We start from the raw sequence: 15,887 nt of genomic DNA on the forward strand, positions 1-15,887 counted from the left end.
ACAAACAGATGAACTTGGAATTTCAAATTTTGCTACCAACTTCCTGAATAGCTTTTCAATATTGTGGCATTGACAATTCTTTAAGATATGCCTGCTTATGAATATTACTGATTAAAATTATTATATTGTGGAATGAGCTTATTGCTGAAGGTATACAGATTCTAATATATTTGTGTCACAAGGATTTGCAGCTGAAAGGTATTAATTTAATGCAATCTGAAAACTGGACTATTTTTCCCTCTATGAGGGAGATGGGCAGTTTTAAAAAATGATAAATAAATTTTAAGTAATAATCTTTTGTCCCCTGTACCTTTCAGAATGTTTGCAACTGTGTCCTTCGCTTCTGGAGGAAGAACAGAACTCAAGTATTGAACAAATTGTGGCTTGTAGAAGTCTATTATTAAGCTTCGAAGCTTTTCACTAAAACAGAAGAGAGGGAAGATGGAATAGTCAACTGTAGAAATATTTCTAAGAGTAATGTTACTTGTGTGGAAATAAAGACCAGAAAAATACCTGGCAGGAGAATTTTCCATTAATTTAGAAAGATTTGCTAAAGGAGCTTCTATACCAAGTGCTCCTTCCTCATGATCTAATCTATATACAGTTTCCCCAGGGAGATGAGATAAATTCCTGAAACACATTAAACAGAACCAATAAAATTCCACAAGAAGTTCAAATACCTCCTGCCCATACAAGATATGCATTTAAATCTGCTGGCCATTTCAACTGTGATACAGTGGCTTCTATAGAAGTCCCATTTCTTACCAGGAACACACCTCATCCTGACATTCAAACCTCTCCAAAGGAAAACATCTTGCTAAAACTGCATGAAATCCGAAGTACAAGCAGTACTGATACTTAACAAAACAGCTTCAATAAGGCAGACATGCAAGAATCTATATACAGATCTGCCAATGTCACAGTAAATAGAAATATCACTGTTTATTAGCAGGCACATGTAATCTTATTTTGCAATTAGAAAATGTTGCTTTTTTTTTTAATTCTCAGCAAGTGAAATGTAAATGCAAGCAATACCTATCCAATAAGCAGGAAAGTTTGGTTCTATTGATCTCCTGAATATAGCCAGTAGATAAGCCAAGCAAACTGCTTTCTTCATCACTTAGAACAACTCTGTCCCCAACCATCAAAGTTGTGATTGGCACACGATCATCTCTACGCTGGAACCAATGCAGATACTGTCCATCCAAAACTTCTACTACGTTTTCCATTCTGATCATATTTCCAATGCAGTCCCCATGTTTTTCTCTGCAAGCATCAAGAACACAAAATAAACTGGGTTTGGATTTCTTCCAGTAGAGAAAAACTTAGGCTATACCATTTCTTCTTTCTTACTGCAGTGTGTAGGATGAAGTTTACAAATGAGCTTACGAAAATCACTGTTAATACTTAAGTCTTTGTCTTACCTTTCTGCAGCAGGCAGCATCCATATATTTTTACGCCCTTTTTTCCCATCTTTATACTGTGACTCCAAAGTTAGCATTAAGTACCAAAGGTGGAAATAGTCCAAGTGAGAAGGCTTTAAATGACAGATCTCCTTTTCATTAGCAGCCACCATATCTGGAGGTATTGAGACATCTTTCTGGTGTTCTACGGCCCTGAAACACAACTGAACATGAGTCCACCTGAACAAAATTCTAGATTGTATGATTCCTGATTTCCTGTTCAACCAGGGGTGAAATCTAAAAATTAACCCTACCGGTTCTGTGGGCGTGGCTTAATTGGTGGGCGTGGCTTGGTGGTCAGGTGACTGGGTGGGTATGGCCAATAACAATAATAAAAATAATACACAAAACAATAAGAGGTACCAAAAACCAACTTTCACACTTTACACACACACAACACACCACAACTGACTCAAACACAATGTAAAAGCAGCTACACCTCACCCAAAATGGCCCCTGCAACAAGCAGGAACCTCACACAGCCACAAAAAGCTCAAAAACCAACTTTCACACTTTACACATACATAACTGACTCACATACACACACATACACAAAATGCCACATACAGCTTTGTGAGATTTTGTGTTTGTGTAGTTAGAGTGAAACACTACAGAAACACACCAAATCTCAGAAAGCTGCACAAATATTTTATTTTATTATTTTATTTTAAAACTTTTAACTACATTTAAAACTTCTTTAACTTTAAATTGCTGTCTAAAAAAAATAAAACTCCTAAAAAAAACCCAATTAACTATTTTTTTAAAGCCCCCCCCCCTCCTTTCTTACCCAATTCAAGGGAAAAGGCAGGCAGATTGAGTTGCTCACCGATGAGATGGATTGCAGGCAGGCAGATTCAGTTGCAAACTGATACAATTGATTGCAGCAGTCGAAGCAAGGCCGGAATAGCGAGCAAGACCGAAAGAAGCAGGAAACTGCCAAGTAGGCAAGTGGGGACCGGGCGATTGGGTGGGCATGGGGGGGGGGCAGGGATTTTTGCTACCGGTTATCCAAACTACCCGCCCTCATCGCTACCGGATCGCGCAATTCAGTCCAAACCGGGAGCATTTCACCCCTGTGTTCAACCCTCTGTTACATGGTATCTTATACCAAACCAAGAATGATTCTTGAAATTGTGGTATCAAACATTCTGGACTAAGGCACACTTTCATATAACCTCTTTAAAAGAAACTTACCTATTATAAAGTACACAGTTCTGCTTCTGAGAACAATAGCTACATGCTTGGCTATCATTAATCAAAGGAGGTAGAGGGGCAAGCTGTGTTTGCTTTTTTCCTATAGATTTATATGTGTTGTGAATAGAATAGAAGGCCAACTGATTTCTCAGTTTAATTAGTTCTGCAAAGGAGAAATAGATAAAAATAACTTTAGACACTCTCAATTGGAAAGGGCATGAAAAAAACATACAACAAAACTTGGGCATTTAGTATATTTGAGGACTGGCCCTATAAATTTATTCCTCCATTCACCCGAAAATGAACAAATTATTAAATACAGTTCCACCATAACTCGTCAGCCTTTTTATTAAATGTAGTTCTGCAGATTACCAGGACAACTTTGAGAGTGCAGATAACACCCCCCTGAAAGTTTGTTGCACTGGTTAAGGAAAGGCTTCTGGGCCAGTTCAGACTCCTGCTCATTAACTATTAGGCACAGCCCTATGATATATGAAGATGAACTTAGGGGTGTCAAACTCAATTTCATTGAGGGCCGCATCAGGGTTGTTTGACCTCGGGGGGGCGTGGGCGTGGCTAGGGGCGTGACCAGCTCAATCTCACTCGTGCTGGTGGCACCTGTGCTGGCCCGAGTGCTGTGCCAGCAAAAACGTGCTCCTAAGTTCCGTTTTTGGCTGCGACGGCCTCCTACAATCCTCTGCCAGTAAAAATGGAGTAAAGGAGTAAATGGAGTAAAGTAAAGTAAAAAATGGAGTAAAGGCACCTCCTGAGCTCCATTTTTGCTGGCAGAGGGTTGCAGGAGGCTGTTGTAGGCAAAAACGGAGCTCGGCCTCCCAAGCTCCATTTTCGCTGGTAGAGGCACCACGGGCCAGTCCTTTGCTGTTTCCAGGGCAGTCCCGCGGGCCAGATCTAAGCACCCCATGGGCCAGATTTCGCCCCCAGGCCTTGTGTTTGACACCCCTGCCATAACGGAATCTTCCTATCTGGTAAAAATATCCATAGAGGTTTATTACCCCCATCTTGACAGCCACATTTAGATGCAGACTAGGGAACAGGCCTGCTCCCTAATAGTTCCCACACTCTGGAACACTCTTCCCCCAAAAATATACTTGGTCCTGTCTCTTCTTGCATTCATCAAACAAGTAAAAACTACTTTATTTCAATGTGCTTTTAGCTCTAATTGACTAGGGGAACTGATCAGAGGCATTTTTATAATTTGTATTATGTCTCTTTTATTGCTCTATTCACCACCCAGAGTTCATTAGGATGTGGGCAGCCTACAAATACTCCAAAACAATTTGATAAATAAGTTCTTCATGTTACACACAAAACTATATTGTTTTTGATCAAAATAAGTTGCAACTGTAATGATGAGCAACATCAAGCAGTAAAGGAGGAAAAAGTGGATTCTCAGAAATGTCATTGCCAAATGGGACCGCAACTTTAGATATTTCCAGCTGCCACATAATATAATTCAATCTTTTTGACTTAGAATAGGGATAAACTGTCCATGGGGTTTTCATGGCAAAGATACTGGAGTGGGTTGCCATTTCCTTCTCCAGTGGATCACGTTTTGTCAGAGTTCTCTGCTATGACCTGTCCGTCTTGGGTGGCCCTGCACGGCATAGCTCATAGCTTCATTGAGCTACACAAGCCCCTTTGCCACGACAAGGCAGTAATCCATGAAGGGGTTACTCTGAAACTCAAATACTTTGGCCACCTAATGAGAAGGAAGGACTCACTGGAGAAGAGCCTAATGCTGAGAAAGACTGAGGGTAAAAGAAGAAGGGGACGACAGAGAATGAGGTGGCTGGATGGAGTCAATGAAGCAGTTGGTGTGAGCTTAAATGGACTCCAGAGGATGGTAGAGGACAGGAAGGCCTGGAGAAATGTTGTCCATGAGGTCGCAATGGGTCGGACACCACTTTGCAACTAACAACAACAGGGATAGACAGTGAGAATATAACCCAACTTACCTTCTTAAATAAGAAAAACTGTAGGTTGTTCTGGAATGCTTTTAGAGCTCCTTCCAATCATACCCATTTAAACTTTAAAAAGTATCTACTCCTCCTTCTCTGCTACATTATATGTCTTTCAAAATGTATTTCCTTTTTACATCTAGGTTCAGAGGCTGTTTTGGTTTTTTGCCAAAAGATCCACAAACACATACACAAAGGCCACGATGAAAACAGTACAATAGAAAGATGGGGAAGAAAATATTGTAACTATACTCCCACATAGATATTTTTGCTATCACAAAAGTTACCTCGCCTATCCATGCGACTTCCTATTACAGGAATCATATTGCCTGTTTTCAAATATAAGAGAAATCCACCTTCAGGATCAACTCGCCTTTCTTGACACAGTAAGGAATACAAAATTACCTAAAAAGATATTTAAAACAAAATTGAAATTAAGCATAGAAACAAAGTGAAGATATTTGCAGCATTTTAGACCATTAAAACTACAGCAATTCAATATTCAATATTTTCTGGTGCATGACCATTCTAAGATCATCAATGCAGAGTAAGTGGTCTGTAAATTCTAACCCCAGAAACAATCTCATATAATTGCATCAGATGATGGCTTGCTGTTGCCTAGATGAAAACATTTTGCTCTCAAAGATATTCTAACCATAATATAATATAATATAATATAATATAATATAATATAATATAATATAATATAATATAATATAATATAATATAATATAATATAATATAATATAACAACAACAGAGTTGGAAGGGACCTTGAGGCCTTCTAGTCCAACCCCTGCCCAGGCAGGAAACCCTACACCATCTCAGTCAGATGGTTATCCAACATTTTCTTAAAATTTCCAGTGTTGGAGCATTCACAACTTCTGCAGGCAAGTCGTTCCACTTATTAATTGTTCTAACTGTCAGGAAATTTCTCCTTAGTTCTAAGTTGCTTCTTTCCTTGATCAGTTTCCACCCATTGCTTCTTGTTCTACCCTCAGGTGCTTTGGAGAACAGCCCGACTCCCTCTTCTTTGTGGCAACCCCTGAGATATTGGAACACTGCTATCATGTCTCCCCTAGTCCTTCTTTTTATTAAACTAGACATACCCAGTTCCTGCAACCGTTCTTCATATGTTTTAGCCTCCAGTCCCCTAATCATCTTTGTTGCTCTTCTCTGCACTCTTTCTAGAGTCTCAACATCTTTTTTACATCATGGCGACCAAAACTGGATGCAATATTCCAAGTGTGGCCTTACCAAGGCATTATAAAGTGGCACTAACACTTCACGTGATCTTGATTCTATCCCTCTGTTTATGCAGCCCAGAACTGTGTTGGCTTTTTTAGCAGCTGCTGCACACTGCTGGCTCATATCTAAATGGTTATCCACTAGGACTCCAAGATCCCTCTCACAGGTACTACTATTGAGCAAGGTACCACATATCCGGTACCTGTGCATTTTGGGTTTTTTTGCCTAAATGTAGAACCTTACTTTTTTCACTGTTGAATTTCATTTTGTTAGATAGCGCCCAATGTTCAAGTCTGTCAAGATCTTTCTGTAACTTGAGCCTATCTTCTGGAGTGTTGGCTATTCCTGCCAGCTTGGTGTCATCTGCAAATTTGATGAGTTCCCCATCTATCCCCTCATCCAAGTCATTGATGAAGATGTTGAAGAGTACCGGGCCTAAAACAGAGCCTTGCGGTACTCCACTGCATACTTCCCTCCATGTGGATGTAGTTCCGTTGAGAACTACACGTTGAGTGCAGTTGGTCAGCCAGTTATGAATCCATCTGGTGGTGCTGCTGTCTAACCCACATTTTTCTACTTTATCTAGTAGTAGGTTATGGTTTACTTTATCAAATGCTTTAGTGAAGTCCAAGTAAATTATATCGATAGCATTCCTCTGATCTACTAATTTTGTCATTTTGTCAAAGAATGCGATAAGATTAGTCTGGCATGATCTGTTTTTGACAAACCCATGTTGGCTTTTGGTTATTACTTTGTTTGCTTCTAGGTGTTTGGTGATTGGTGTTATAGTTGACAGTCTTCTCCTAACTTGCCAGGAATGTCAAATGAGATATTCCTGGCACCTTTCAACTATGAAGACCAAAAAGACAATGTCAGGGATTCATGGAAATAAAGTGTCATTCAACCCAGCACAGAAGACCATCTACAAAATGCTTTGCAAGTATGTCCATCAGGATGCTCTTATGTATATTGTGTGAATGCCTTCAATAATTTAATTGTGAGAGGGATCTTGGAGTCCTAGTGCACAACCATTTAGATATGAGCCAGCAGTGTGCAGCAGCTGCCAAAAAAGCGAACAAAGTTCTGGGCTGCATAAACAGAGGGATAGAATCAAGATCACGTGAAGTTTTAATACCACTTTATAATGCCTTGGTAAGGCCACACTTGGAATAACTGCATTCAGTTTTGGTCGCCACAATGTAAAAAAGATGTGGACATTCTAGAAAGAGTGCAGAGAAGAGCAACAAAGATGATTAGGGGACTGGAGGCTACAACATATAAAGAACATATAGCAGTGTTCCAATATCTCAGGGGCTGCCACAAACAAAAGGGAGTCAAGTTATTCTCCAAAGCACCTGAGGGTAGGACAAGAAGCAATGGGTGGAAACTAATCAAGGAGAGAAGCAACTTAGAACTAAGGAGAAATTTCCTGACAGTTAGAATAATTAATAAGTGGAACAACTTGCCTGCAGAAGTTGTGAATGCTCCAACACTGGAAGTTTTTAAGAAGATGTTGGATAACCCTTTGTCTGAAGTGGTGTAGGATTTCCTTGCCTGGGCAGAGGATTGGATTAGAAGACCTTCAAGGTCTTTTCCAACTCTGTTATTCTAAACTTCTTTTAAATCTTATATTCTTCATGTATTTAAACTTTACATTCCATATATATTCCAATATTTACCTGACTTCTATGCTCTACAGAGTTAGATTCTTTTCCACTTTTAAGCTCCAGTGGCATTATTCTGGTCTGAGTTTTAGATCTTTCATGAATGGTTACTCCAGCCGTAACATCAATCTTCCCCTTTAAGCCAAACCTGGGGCACCAGATATTCTCCTCAACATCCAGGATTTCTGTAACTTTGACATTAGAACAGGACTTAGCTCCTAGCCTGTCACAAAACAATTTGTATATGTTAATTTAAACTGTTAACTATGCATTTCCTGAAAGACACAAGGAAGAACAATTAAAAACCTGCATTCCTCTTGAATAGAAGACTGAAATATTAGAGAGTAAGAGAATGCTTCTAAACAACTTAGGCTATTATTTGTCTGTGTTTAGCTCTTGAACCAAAAGAACACATCAGCATAAATATTCAGCGCATTCATAAACAAAACCAGCCTTTTGCAAAGATCACAGCAAAACTTGGATATTTTCTGGAAAAGATGCAACCAAACTGCTTCTTGTTTCTGACTACTAAGTATAGCTTGCCTACAACATCAGCAAAGCTATGAACAATACAAGCTTGTGTATTGGGAAACATTCCACTAAAGTGTGTTAAGTTTGTTCGTATTCAATTAACAATTACTTACGGTTTTAACTGCACATTATTTTGGCTGTGTTTGTATGTATAGACTTCTGCCCATTTAATAAAAGATGGTAAGTATTCCTCAATCTCATGCATTATATCCTTTTGCTCCAGATTTAACTGATACCTTCAGCAGTGAAAGAAGAATGTTAGAAACTGGACAAGACAGGTTCCTGGGCTTTTTCATTTAGTAAAAAGACAGCTATACGAAATTGCAAAGGGGTCAGGATCATAAAATAATTTTATTAATAAAATGGTAACTTAATTCAATGATTGGTTGATTGATTGATAAGGTATTCCACCTTTTATTATTTTTATAAATAATTCAAGGCGGAAAACATATCCAAACACACCTTCCTTCTATTTTCCCCACAGTAACTCTCAGTTGAGCTGAGAATTACTAGCCCAAAGTCATCCAGATGGCTTTCATGGCTAAGACAGATTTAAAATCAGTATAGACCAGGGGTTTCAAACTCATGTTGGCACGGTGGCGGTGGCGTCATGTATCAGGACTTCCCCCCCTTCGCTAAACCGGGTGTGGGCGTGGCCAGAACGTGACACATTTGGCCTGCAGGCCAGGAGTTTGACAACCCTGATCTAGACCAAACTGGATCTATGAAACCAAGTAGAGTTAATAATAATGTCTGAAGGAACTCAAGGATCAGACTCAAGGTTTTGGGTGACTGCATGGAGACCTGGGTCCATAATGTATTTTTTTTTTTATGGCCCTGTAATTCCTTGCTTCAAAGTGGGGTTGGGGTGATTAAGTGAAGCTGAGAGTTTACTGGCCAGATACTGTTCCTGATGCCTTTCCAGAGTTCACAGCAAGTATTTTCTCTTTGCGCCCTGACAGAGAAACTTCTATTGATACCTAGGTCTTCACCTCTACGCCACCACACTGCTCTGAATCCATCATATATTCCGGATCAAAAAAGAGGGGAAAATAGGAATGTGAAAATATGAAAAGTATTTTGGCATACATTCTCAATTATGATAACGAGAAGGAAAATGCTTCACTATTGTAAACTGAATTGGTAGCTGAATACTGGAAACCTGGTAACTGAAAACATTTTCACAAAGTGAATCTTTGATTCAGAGAGTTCTAATGAAACAGCTTTCACATTGTCAACAACAATAGTGATCCACAACAACACTACACAAACTAGTCTCCACTAAGTATTAAAACTAAGAAAATATATTTCTTAAAAATTATTTATTGATAACCCTTACAGTTCTTTTAGATACTTTGGTCCATGAACAGCTGAGAAAGCGATTTCTTTCAGTTTCTCTTGCGTAAAATTTATTCCCGCTTTCTGGAAAATTTCATGTAGAATTGTGCCTACCAGCATTGCACGTGAAGTTTGTTCACATTTCTGTAAAACAAAACAACCACTTTCAAAATATTTGCATAAATGTGTCCTACATAGCAATTAATCTGCAAAATTCTGTGCTTCCCTCATACTAATGTCATAGGCCTGAACAATACATACACTATTAATATGTCACTGAACACAGTAAGAACTTATTTCTGAGCAAAGATAAGTAAGGCTATGCTTGAAATAAGCCAAGAAAACTAAGAATAGAAAAACGTACAATGTATAGCAAAAAGAATATTAAAAAACTAAGGAGTGAATGTGCTATCTTAAATTACAAGATTATAAAGACTTATTATCTTGTAATTATTATTATCTTTCTACAATTTTTCTGTTATTTTAATTATAAATCTTTCTGAACATAAATAACAGATAATTGAAATCTGAATATACATTTTTACCAATAAAACTATCTATAGTCTCCAAGTGCAAATTTTTGTTATATTTTCAGAAGAAATAAAGAAAAAACTGTAAAGATGTCTATTTTGTTTCGATGCAAAGATTAAAAATCTCATGGCTGATGATTGGAGCTTAAAGGGTTTCTTCTGGCCCAACCATATTAAAAATAAACTCCCCTATATTACGATCTTTTCGAACAAATAATATGGGAGCAGCCATATCACAATCAAGATAAAGCAGACTGCCACATGCTTTAATCCAGGAGTGTCAAACAGGCAGCCCGCAGGCCAAATGGGTCACATGCAGACCACGCCCACCCCAGTTCCGCGAATGGGAAAAACATTGTGAAGCGTCATGTGATAGCAATGTGATGCCGCAAGTTTGACACCCATGTTTAATCCCACAAAATCACAACTGTCATGGCAGATGAAACTGATAAAAACACAGGCAAGCACTATCTCGATTACTGCATTATAAAAGAATCAGAGTCCATCTCCTCCAATATACATATGGAAGTAACAAAAGTGTTCAGAAGACCTCTATCCTCATAGGTTTACTTGTAAAGTAATAACATATGAAGCATCCATTCAATTAAATGCCATTTGAAACACCAGCAAATGAATACAGCCAATAATCCAGCACCATTTTGGAGCTAAAGTAAATTGTGATTTTATGATAAAAATTCTTGACATGACAGCTGTTTTAAACATTTAGAAATCCAATATTATTATTGTTGTTGTTGTTGTTATTATTATTATTATTATTATTATTATTTACTTACCCGGAACTTTTCACTTAGTACAGCTCTTCTCATGCACTGAATGCTCTTTGATACAGTCGTCCCAGAAAGTAGCACATCTGGATACAGAATTAAATATCCTGAATCTGCATTTATTATCCAGGTACCAGAATTGCACTCTCCTTCTAAGTGAATGATATCTCCAGGCTGGACTGGAACAGAAATCCTTTTAAAAAGATAGATCATTAAAGAGGGCAAATATGTTTGGAAATGGAAGATAAAATAAGGAAAGTAAACAATGATTTCTCTAAATGATCCACTTCTTCTCTGTGTGTGCACATACAGATCCACACATAAACAGGAAAAAATAATTTTGTTTTTTTCCCATGTAATGGTTACGTGGATTTTTGAAGCCCAAATCTGCTTGCCTAACAAAAATTGGATAACATTGGATAAAAGGCATAAATTTGCCTGCATTCAAAATTGCTTAGGTTAGAGCCATTTTAATTATGAATAATTAGCATAAATAATACAAATAGTAATGTTTTCTATTGTAACACCTGCCATTTGGAATTTCATCCCCTCAGAGATTAAAATGCCCTCAACCCTGCTGATCTTTCATAAAACCTAGACACATTTTTATCACTGGTATTTTTGACACAAATGTGTGGTGCAGTCTGTGCAATAGTTACGTTAATTTGTTGGTGGTGGTTCTGTTTTTTACCTCAACTGTGCTTATAACTGTGCACTGTTTTTAAAATTATATAGTTTATTATGTTTTTAATTGTGGTTAGCCAACCAGAATCATGAATTGGAGATGGACAACCACATAAATTGAAATAATAAAACAGGGCACAGGTAAGTGGATATAAGGAAAAAAGTGAGGAAAAATTAAATTAAGTATCATAAATACTAGAAGGGTGGTAGAGAGAACTAAACATCATACTTTTTCCAGTTTGTTTATGAGTTATGTTCACAAGATGTACTGAATCCCAAAACAGTGCTAATCCAGTATGTGAATCCAGCCGTTGTGCTTAGCTTTGGTGCAACACACTCCAAAAAATATAGCTTATGAGGTAATAGGAAGGTTCACCAAGGGTAAGTATGCAGTAAGAACAAACCATGAGAAAATTTCCATAAAATATTTCCCTAACCTCTTCCTATTATTCTTATAAATTTATCACAAAATCACAACTGTCATGGCAGATGAAACTGATAAAAACACAGGCAAGCACTATCTCGATTACTGCATTATAAAAGAATCAGAGTCCATCTCCTCCAATATACATATGGAAGTAACAAAAGTGTTCAGAAGACCTCTATCCTCATAGGTTTACTTGTAAAGTAATAACATATGAAGCATCCGTTCAATTAAATGCCATTTGAAACACCAGCAAATGAATACAGCCAATAATCCAGCACCATTTTGGAGCTAAAGTAAATTGTGATTTTATGATAAAAAATCTTGACATGACAGCTGTTTTAAACATTTAGAAATCCAGTATTATTATTATTATTGTTGTTGTTGTTGTTGTTATATTATTATTTACTTACCCGGAACTTTTCACTTAGTACAGCTCTTCTCATGCACTGAATGCTCTTTGATACAGTCGTCCCAGAAAGTAGCACATCTGGATACAGAATTAAATATCCTGAATCTGCATTTATTATCCAGGTACCAGAATTGCACTCTCCTTCTAAGTGAATGATATCTCCAGGCTGGACTGGAACAGAAATCCTTTTAAAAAGATAGATCATTAAAGAGGGCAAATATGTTTGGAAATGGAAGATAAAATAAGGAAAGTAAACAATGATTTCTCTAAATGATCCACTTCTTCTCTGTGTGTGCACATACAGATCCACACATAAACAGGAAAAAATAATTTTGTTTTTTTCCCATGTAATGGTTACGTGGATTTTTGAAGCCCAAATCTGCTTGCCTAACAAAAATTGGATAACATTGGATAAAAGGCATAAATTTGCCTGCATTCAAAATTGCTTAGGTTAGAGCCATTTTAATTATGAATAATTAGCATAAATAATACAAATAGTAATGTTTTCTATTGTAACACCTGCCATTTGGAATTTCATCCTCAGAGATTAAAATGCCCTCAACCCTGCTGATCTTTCATAAAACCTAGACACATTTTTATCACTGGTATTTTTGACACAAATGTGTGGTGCAGTCTGTGCAATAGTTACGTTAATTTGTTGGTGGTGGTTCTGTTTTTTACCTCAACTGTGCTTATAACTGTGCACTGTTTTTAAAATTATATAGTTTATTATGTTTTTAATTGTGGTTAGCCAACCAGAATCATGAATTGGAGATGGACAACCACATAAATTGAAATAATAAAACAGGGCATAGGTAAGTGGATATAAGGAAAAAAGTGAGGAAAAATTAAATTAAGTATCATAAATACTAGAAGGGTGGTGGAGAGAACTAAACATCATACTTTTTCCAGTTTGTTTATGAGTTATGTTCACAAGATGTACTGAATCCCAAAACAGTGCTAATCCAGTATGTGAATCCAGCCGTTGTGCTTAGCTTTGGTGCAACACACTCCAAAAAATATAGCTTATGAGGTAATAGGAGGGTTCACCAAGGGTAAGTATGCAGTAAGAACAAACCATGAGAAAATTTCCATAAAATATTTCCCTAACCTCTTCCTATTATTCTTATAAATTTATCACAAAATTAATTTTTCATGATAGAAATGTATGGTAGTTAGAAATCTGCCAGACAAATGTCCACTCCATTTGCCCAAGGATTACCAGTCATCCTGAAGGATGCAGAGCTCTCGCTCTGAATCGTCAAGCGGAGAAGAAATGATTGTCAGACGCTTCTCAAGTTCTTCATTATCCTGAACATGTACCACACAGTATCTATTGTTCAAACCTCTTTGGAGTACAGTATCCGGGAAGCCAATCATTTTCTTTGGAAACCTAAAATAATTAAGACAGATAATTATTTTAGATGCTAAAATAATAATAATAATACCTACAATAAAATAATCATGCACATTTTCCAGCTCAAGGACCAGTGTGTATTGGGGGCGGGCGGTGTCACTGCATATTAAAAGGTGGCAAGATTACAGTGCTTTGGGTACCCCCTTTGCCCCTCTGAAAAAGGACTCAGAAGGGATTTCACGTAAGGGGTCTGGGAGGACATCTAGTCCAACCCCCTGCTCACGCAGGAGACCGGGATTCGAACGTGTTCGACAAGCTCAGTGTCTTAGCCACTGAGCCACAAGATCAAGGCCAGGAGGGAACCATCACATTTACTATTTTTTACTTTCAAACAACATTTTTGGCCTTTTTTCTTTTCACCTTATGGGGGAGGATTTGTAACCGTCTTGATGACCCTATGGGGCCCCTACCTAACTGGAAGCAGAAGAACCGAGTTGATTTTTCATGTATCCAAATTACGTTTATAATTTATACTTATAGGGTACTTAATCACGAACCACATTCCTCTAAACTACGATCAAACCACGTTGCATTTAAGGTTTGAAGCCGGGGAGGGGGGGGGTCCCTCGCTTTACACACCCCTAACCCACCCGGGCGCTCTGAAGCCCCCGCTTCAGCCCCGGCAGAGACGACCACCTTTCCGCCGGCGGCTCTTCCACGAAGCTCCTCTCCATCAGCTCCTCTAGCGTGGCTCCGTCCAGCCCCTCCAGGGCTTCCTCCCCTGCCGCCATGCGGGACCCCGGCCGGGAAAGCCCGCCAAACCCCGCCGCTCGCCTGGCCCGGCCGGGGAGGAGCGCTTTTCTCCGCCTCTCCGCGCGCCTTTCTGAGAGGAAGAGGCGAGGCTGCTGCGGGCGGTTTCCCTCTGCACAGGCGGCCCTCTCGCTGCCTCGCGGACGGGGCTCCCGCCGGCACCTGAGGGGAAAATGGCTCTGACCGGCAAGCCCGAATTTCTCTTTCTTTCCCGCCGAACCCGCTGTGACAACTTAGCTCTTGGGTGGAAATATTAAGCCGGTGGAGGGCATAGAAAAGGAGGCCACAGGATGCGGATTCCTCTTGTGTTGATGGCCACTGATCGTATTTGTTATATTTTTAATCCCACTTTTATTACTTTGTAGGTAAAGTCCGCAAGCCCACGTCATAGTCCTCCTTCCTATTTTGCCCACCGCCGCCGCCGCCCCGTGAATTGAGAACGTCACTAGCCCAAAGTGACCCAGCTCTTGGTTTTCATGGCTAAAGCGGACTGAGATCTCCAGTTTCTAGGCCAGCATCTTCACAGCTATACCGAATGAATGAATCTATCTATCTATCTATCTATCTATCTATCTATCTATCTATCTATCTGTTTTGTCAAATACATATTAAATTTCTACAGAGGAATTATTGAGTCTGTCATTTGCACCTCTATAACTGTCTGGTTCGGTTCTGCAACCCAACAAGAAAGACACAGACTTCAGAGGATAATTAGAACTGCAGAAAAAATAATTGCTACCAACCTGCTTTCCATTGAGGACCTGTATACTGCACGAATCAAGAAGAGGGCCGTGAAAATATTTACAGACTCCTCGCATCCAGGACATAAACTGTTTCAACTCCTACCCTCAAAACGACGCTATAGAGCACTGCACACCAGAACAACTAGACACAAGAACAGTTTTTTCCCCGAAGGCCATCACTCTGCTAAACAAATAATTGCATCAACACTGTCAAACTATTTACTGAATCTGCACTACTATTAATCTTCTCATAGTTCCCATCACCAAACTCTTTCCATTTATGACTGTATGACTATAACTTTTTGCTGGCAATCCTTATGATTTATATTGATATATTGACCATCAATTGTGTTGTAAATGTTGTACCTTGATGAACGTATCTTTTTTTTTTTATGTACACTGAGAGCATATGCACCAAGACAAATTCCTTGTCTGTCCAATCACACTTGGCCAATAAAAATTCTATTCTATTCTATTCTATTCTATTAAATTTAAGTATAAGCATGAATTGAATACATAAAATGAATACAACTAAAGGGAACATTAGGACAGGGACGGTAGGCACGCTGGTGCTCTTATGCACGCCCCTTACAGACCTCTTAGGAATGGGGTGAGGTCTACAGTAGACAGTCTTAGGTTAAAGTTTCAGGGATTTTGGGATGAGACCACAGAGTCTGGTAGTGCATTCCAGGCATTGACAACTCTGTTACTGAAGTCATATTTTCT

The 15,887-nt window shown here is 38.7% G+C and overlaps 1 protein-coding gene across 2 annotated transcripts in view; it reads right to left on the minus strand.

Annotated features, from left to right (window-relative positions):
* Window positions 1-14,467, minus strand: part of DNA2 (DNA replication helicase/nuclease 2) — a 31,193-nt gene extending 16,726 nt beyond the window's left edge. Inside the window, exons 1-12 of one of the 2 annotated variants that reach the window (XM_058188623.1) lie at window positions 14,305-14,467; window positions 13,474-13,644; window positions 12,253-12,436; window positions 9,418-9,560; window positions 8,192-8,314; window positions 7,563-7,770; window positions 4,924-5,041; window positions 2,658-2,820; window positions 1,425-1,616; window positions 1,036-1,266; window positions 514-630; window positions 311-420 (exon numbers count right to left, since the gene is read on the minus strand). In XM_058188623.1, coding sequence (XP_058044606.1) covers window positions 311-420; window positions 514-630; window positions 1,036-1,266; window positions 1,425-1,616; window positions 2,658-2,820; window positions 4,924-5,041; window positions 7,563-7,770; window positions 8,192-8,314; window positions 9,418-9,560; window positions 12,253-12,436; window positions 13,474-13,644; window positions 14,305-14,399 — 1,855 coding nt within the window. In that variant the 5' untranslated portion in view covers window positions 14,400-14,467. Of the gene's footprint in view, window positions 1-310; window positions 421-513; window positions 631-1,035; window positions 1,267-1,424; window positions 1,617-2,657; window positions 2,821-4,923; window positions 5,042-7,562; window positions 7,771-8,191; window positions 8,315-9,417; window positions 9,561-10,740; window positions 11,785-12,252; window positions 12,437-13,473; window positions 13,645-14,304 lie in introns of those variants that run through there. The other variant, XM_058188622.1, reaches the window with a different exon arrangement.
* Between the last annotated feature and the right edge of the window lie 1,420 nt (window positions 14,468-15,887).

This window comes from Ahaetulla prasina, chromosome 6, assembly GCF_028640845.1.
Source record: "Ahaetulla prasina isolate Xishuangbanna chromosome 6, ASM2864084v1, whole genome shotgun sequence".
Lineage (NCBI taxonomy): Eukaryota > Metazoa > Chordata > Lepidosauria > Squamata > Colubridae > Ahaetulla > Ahaetulla prasina.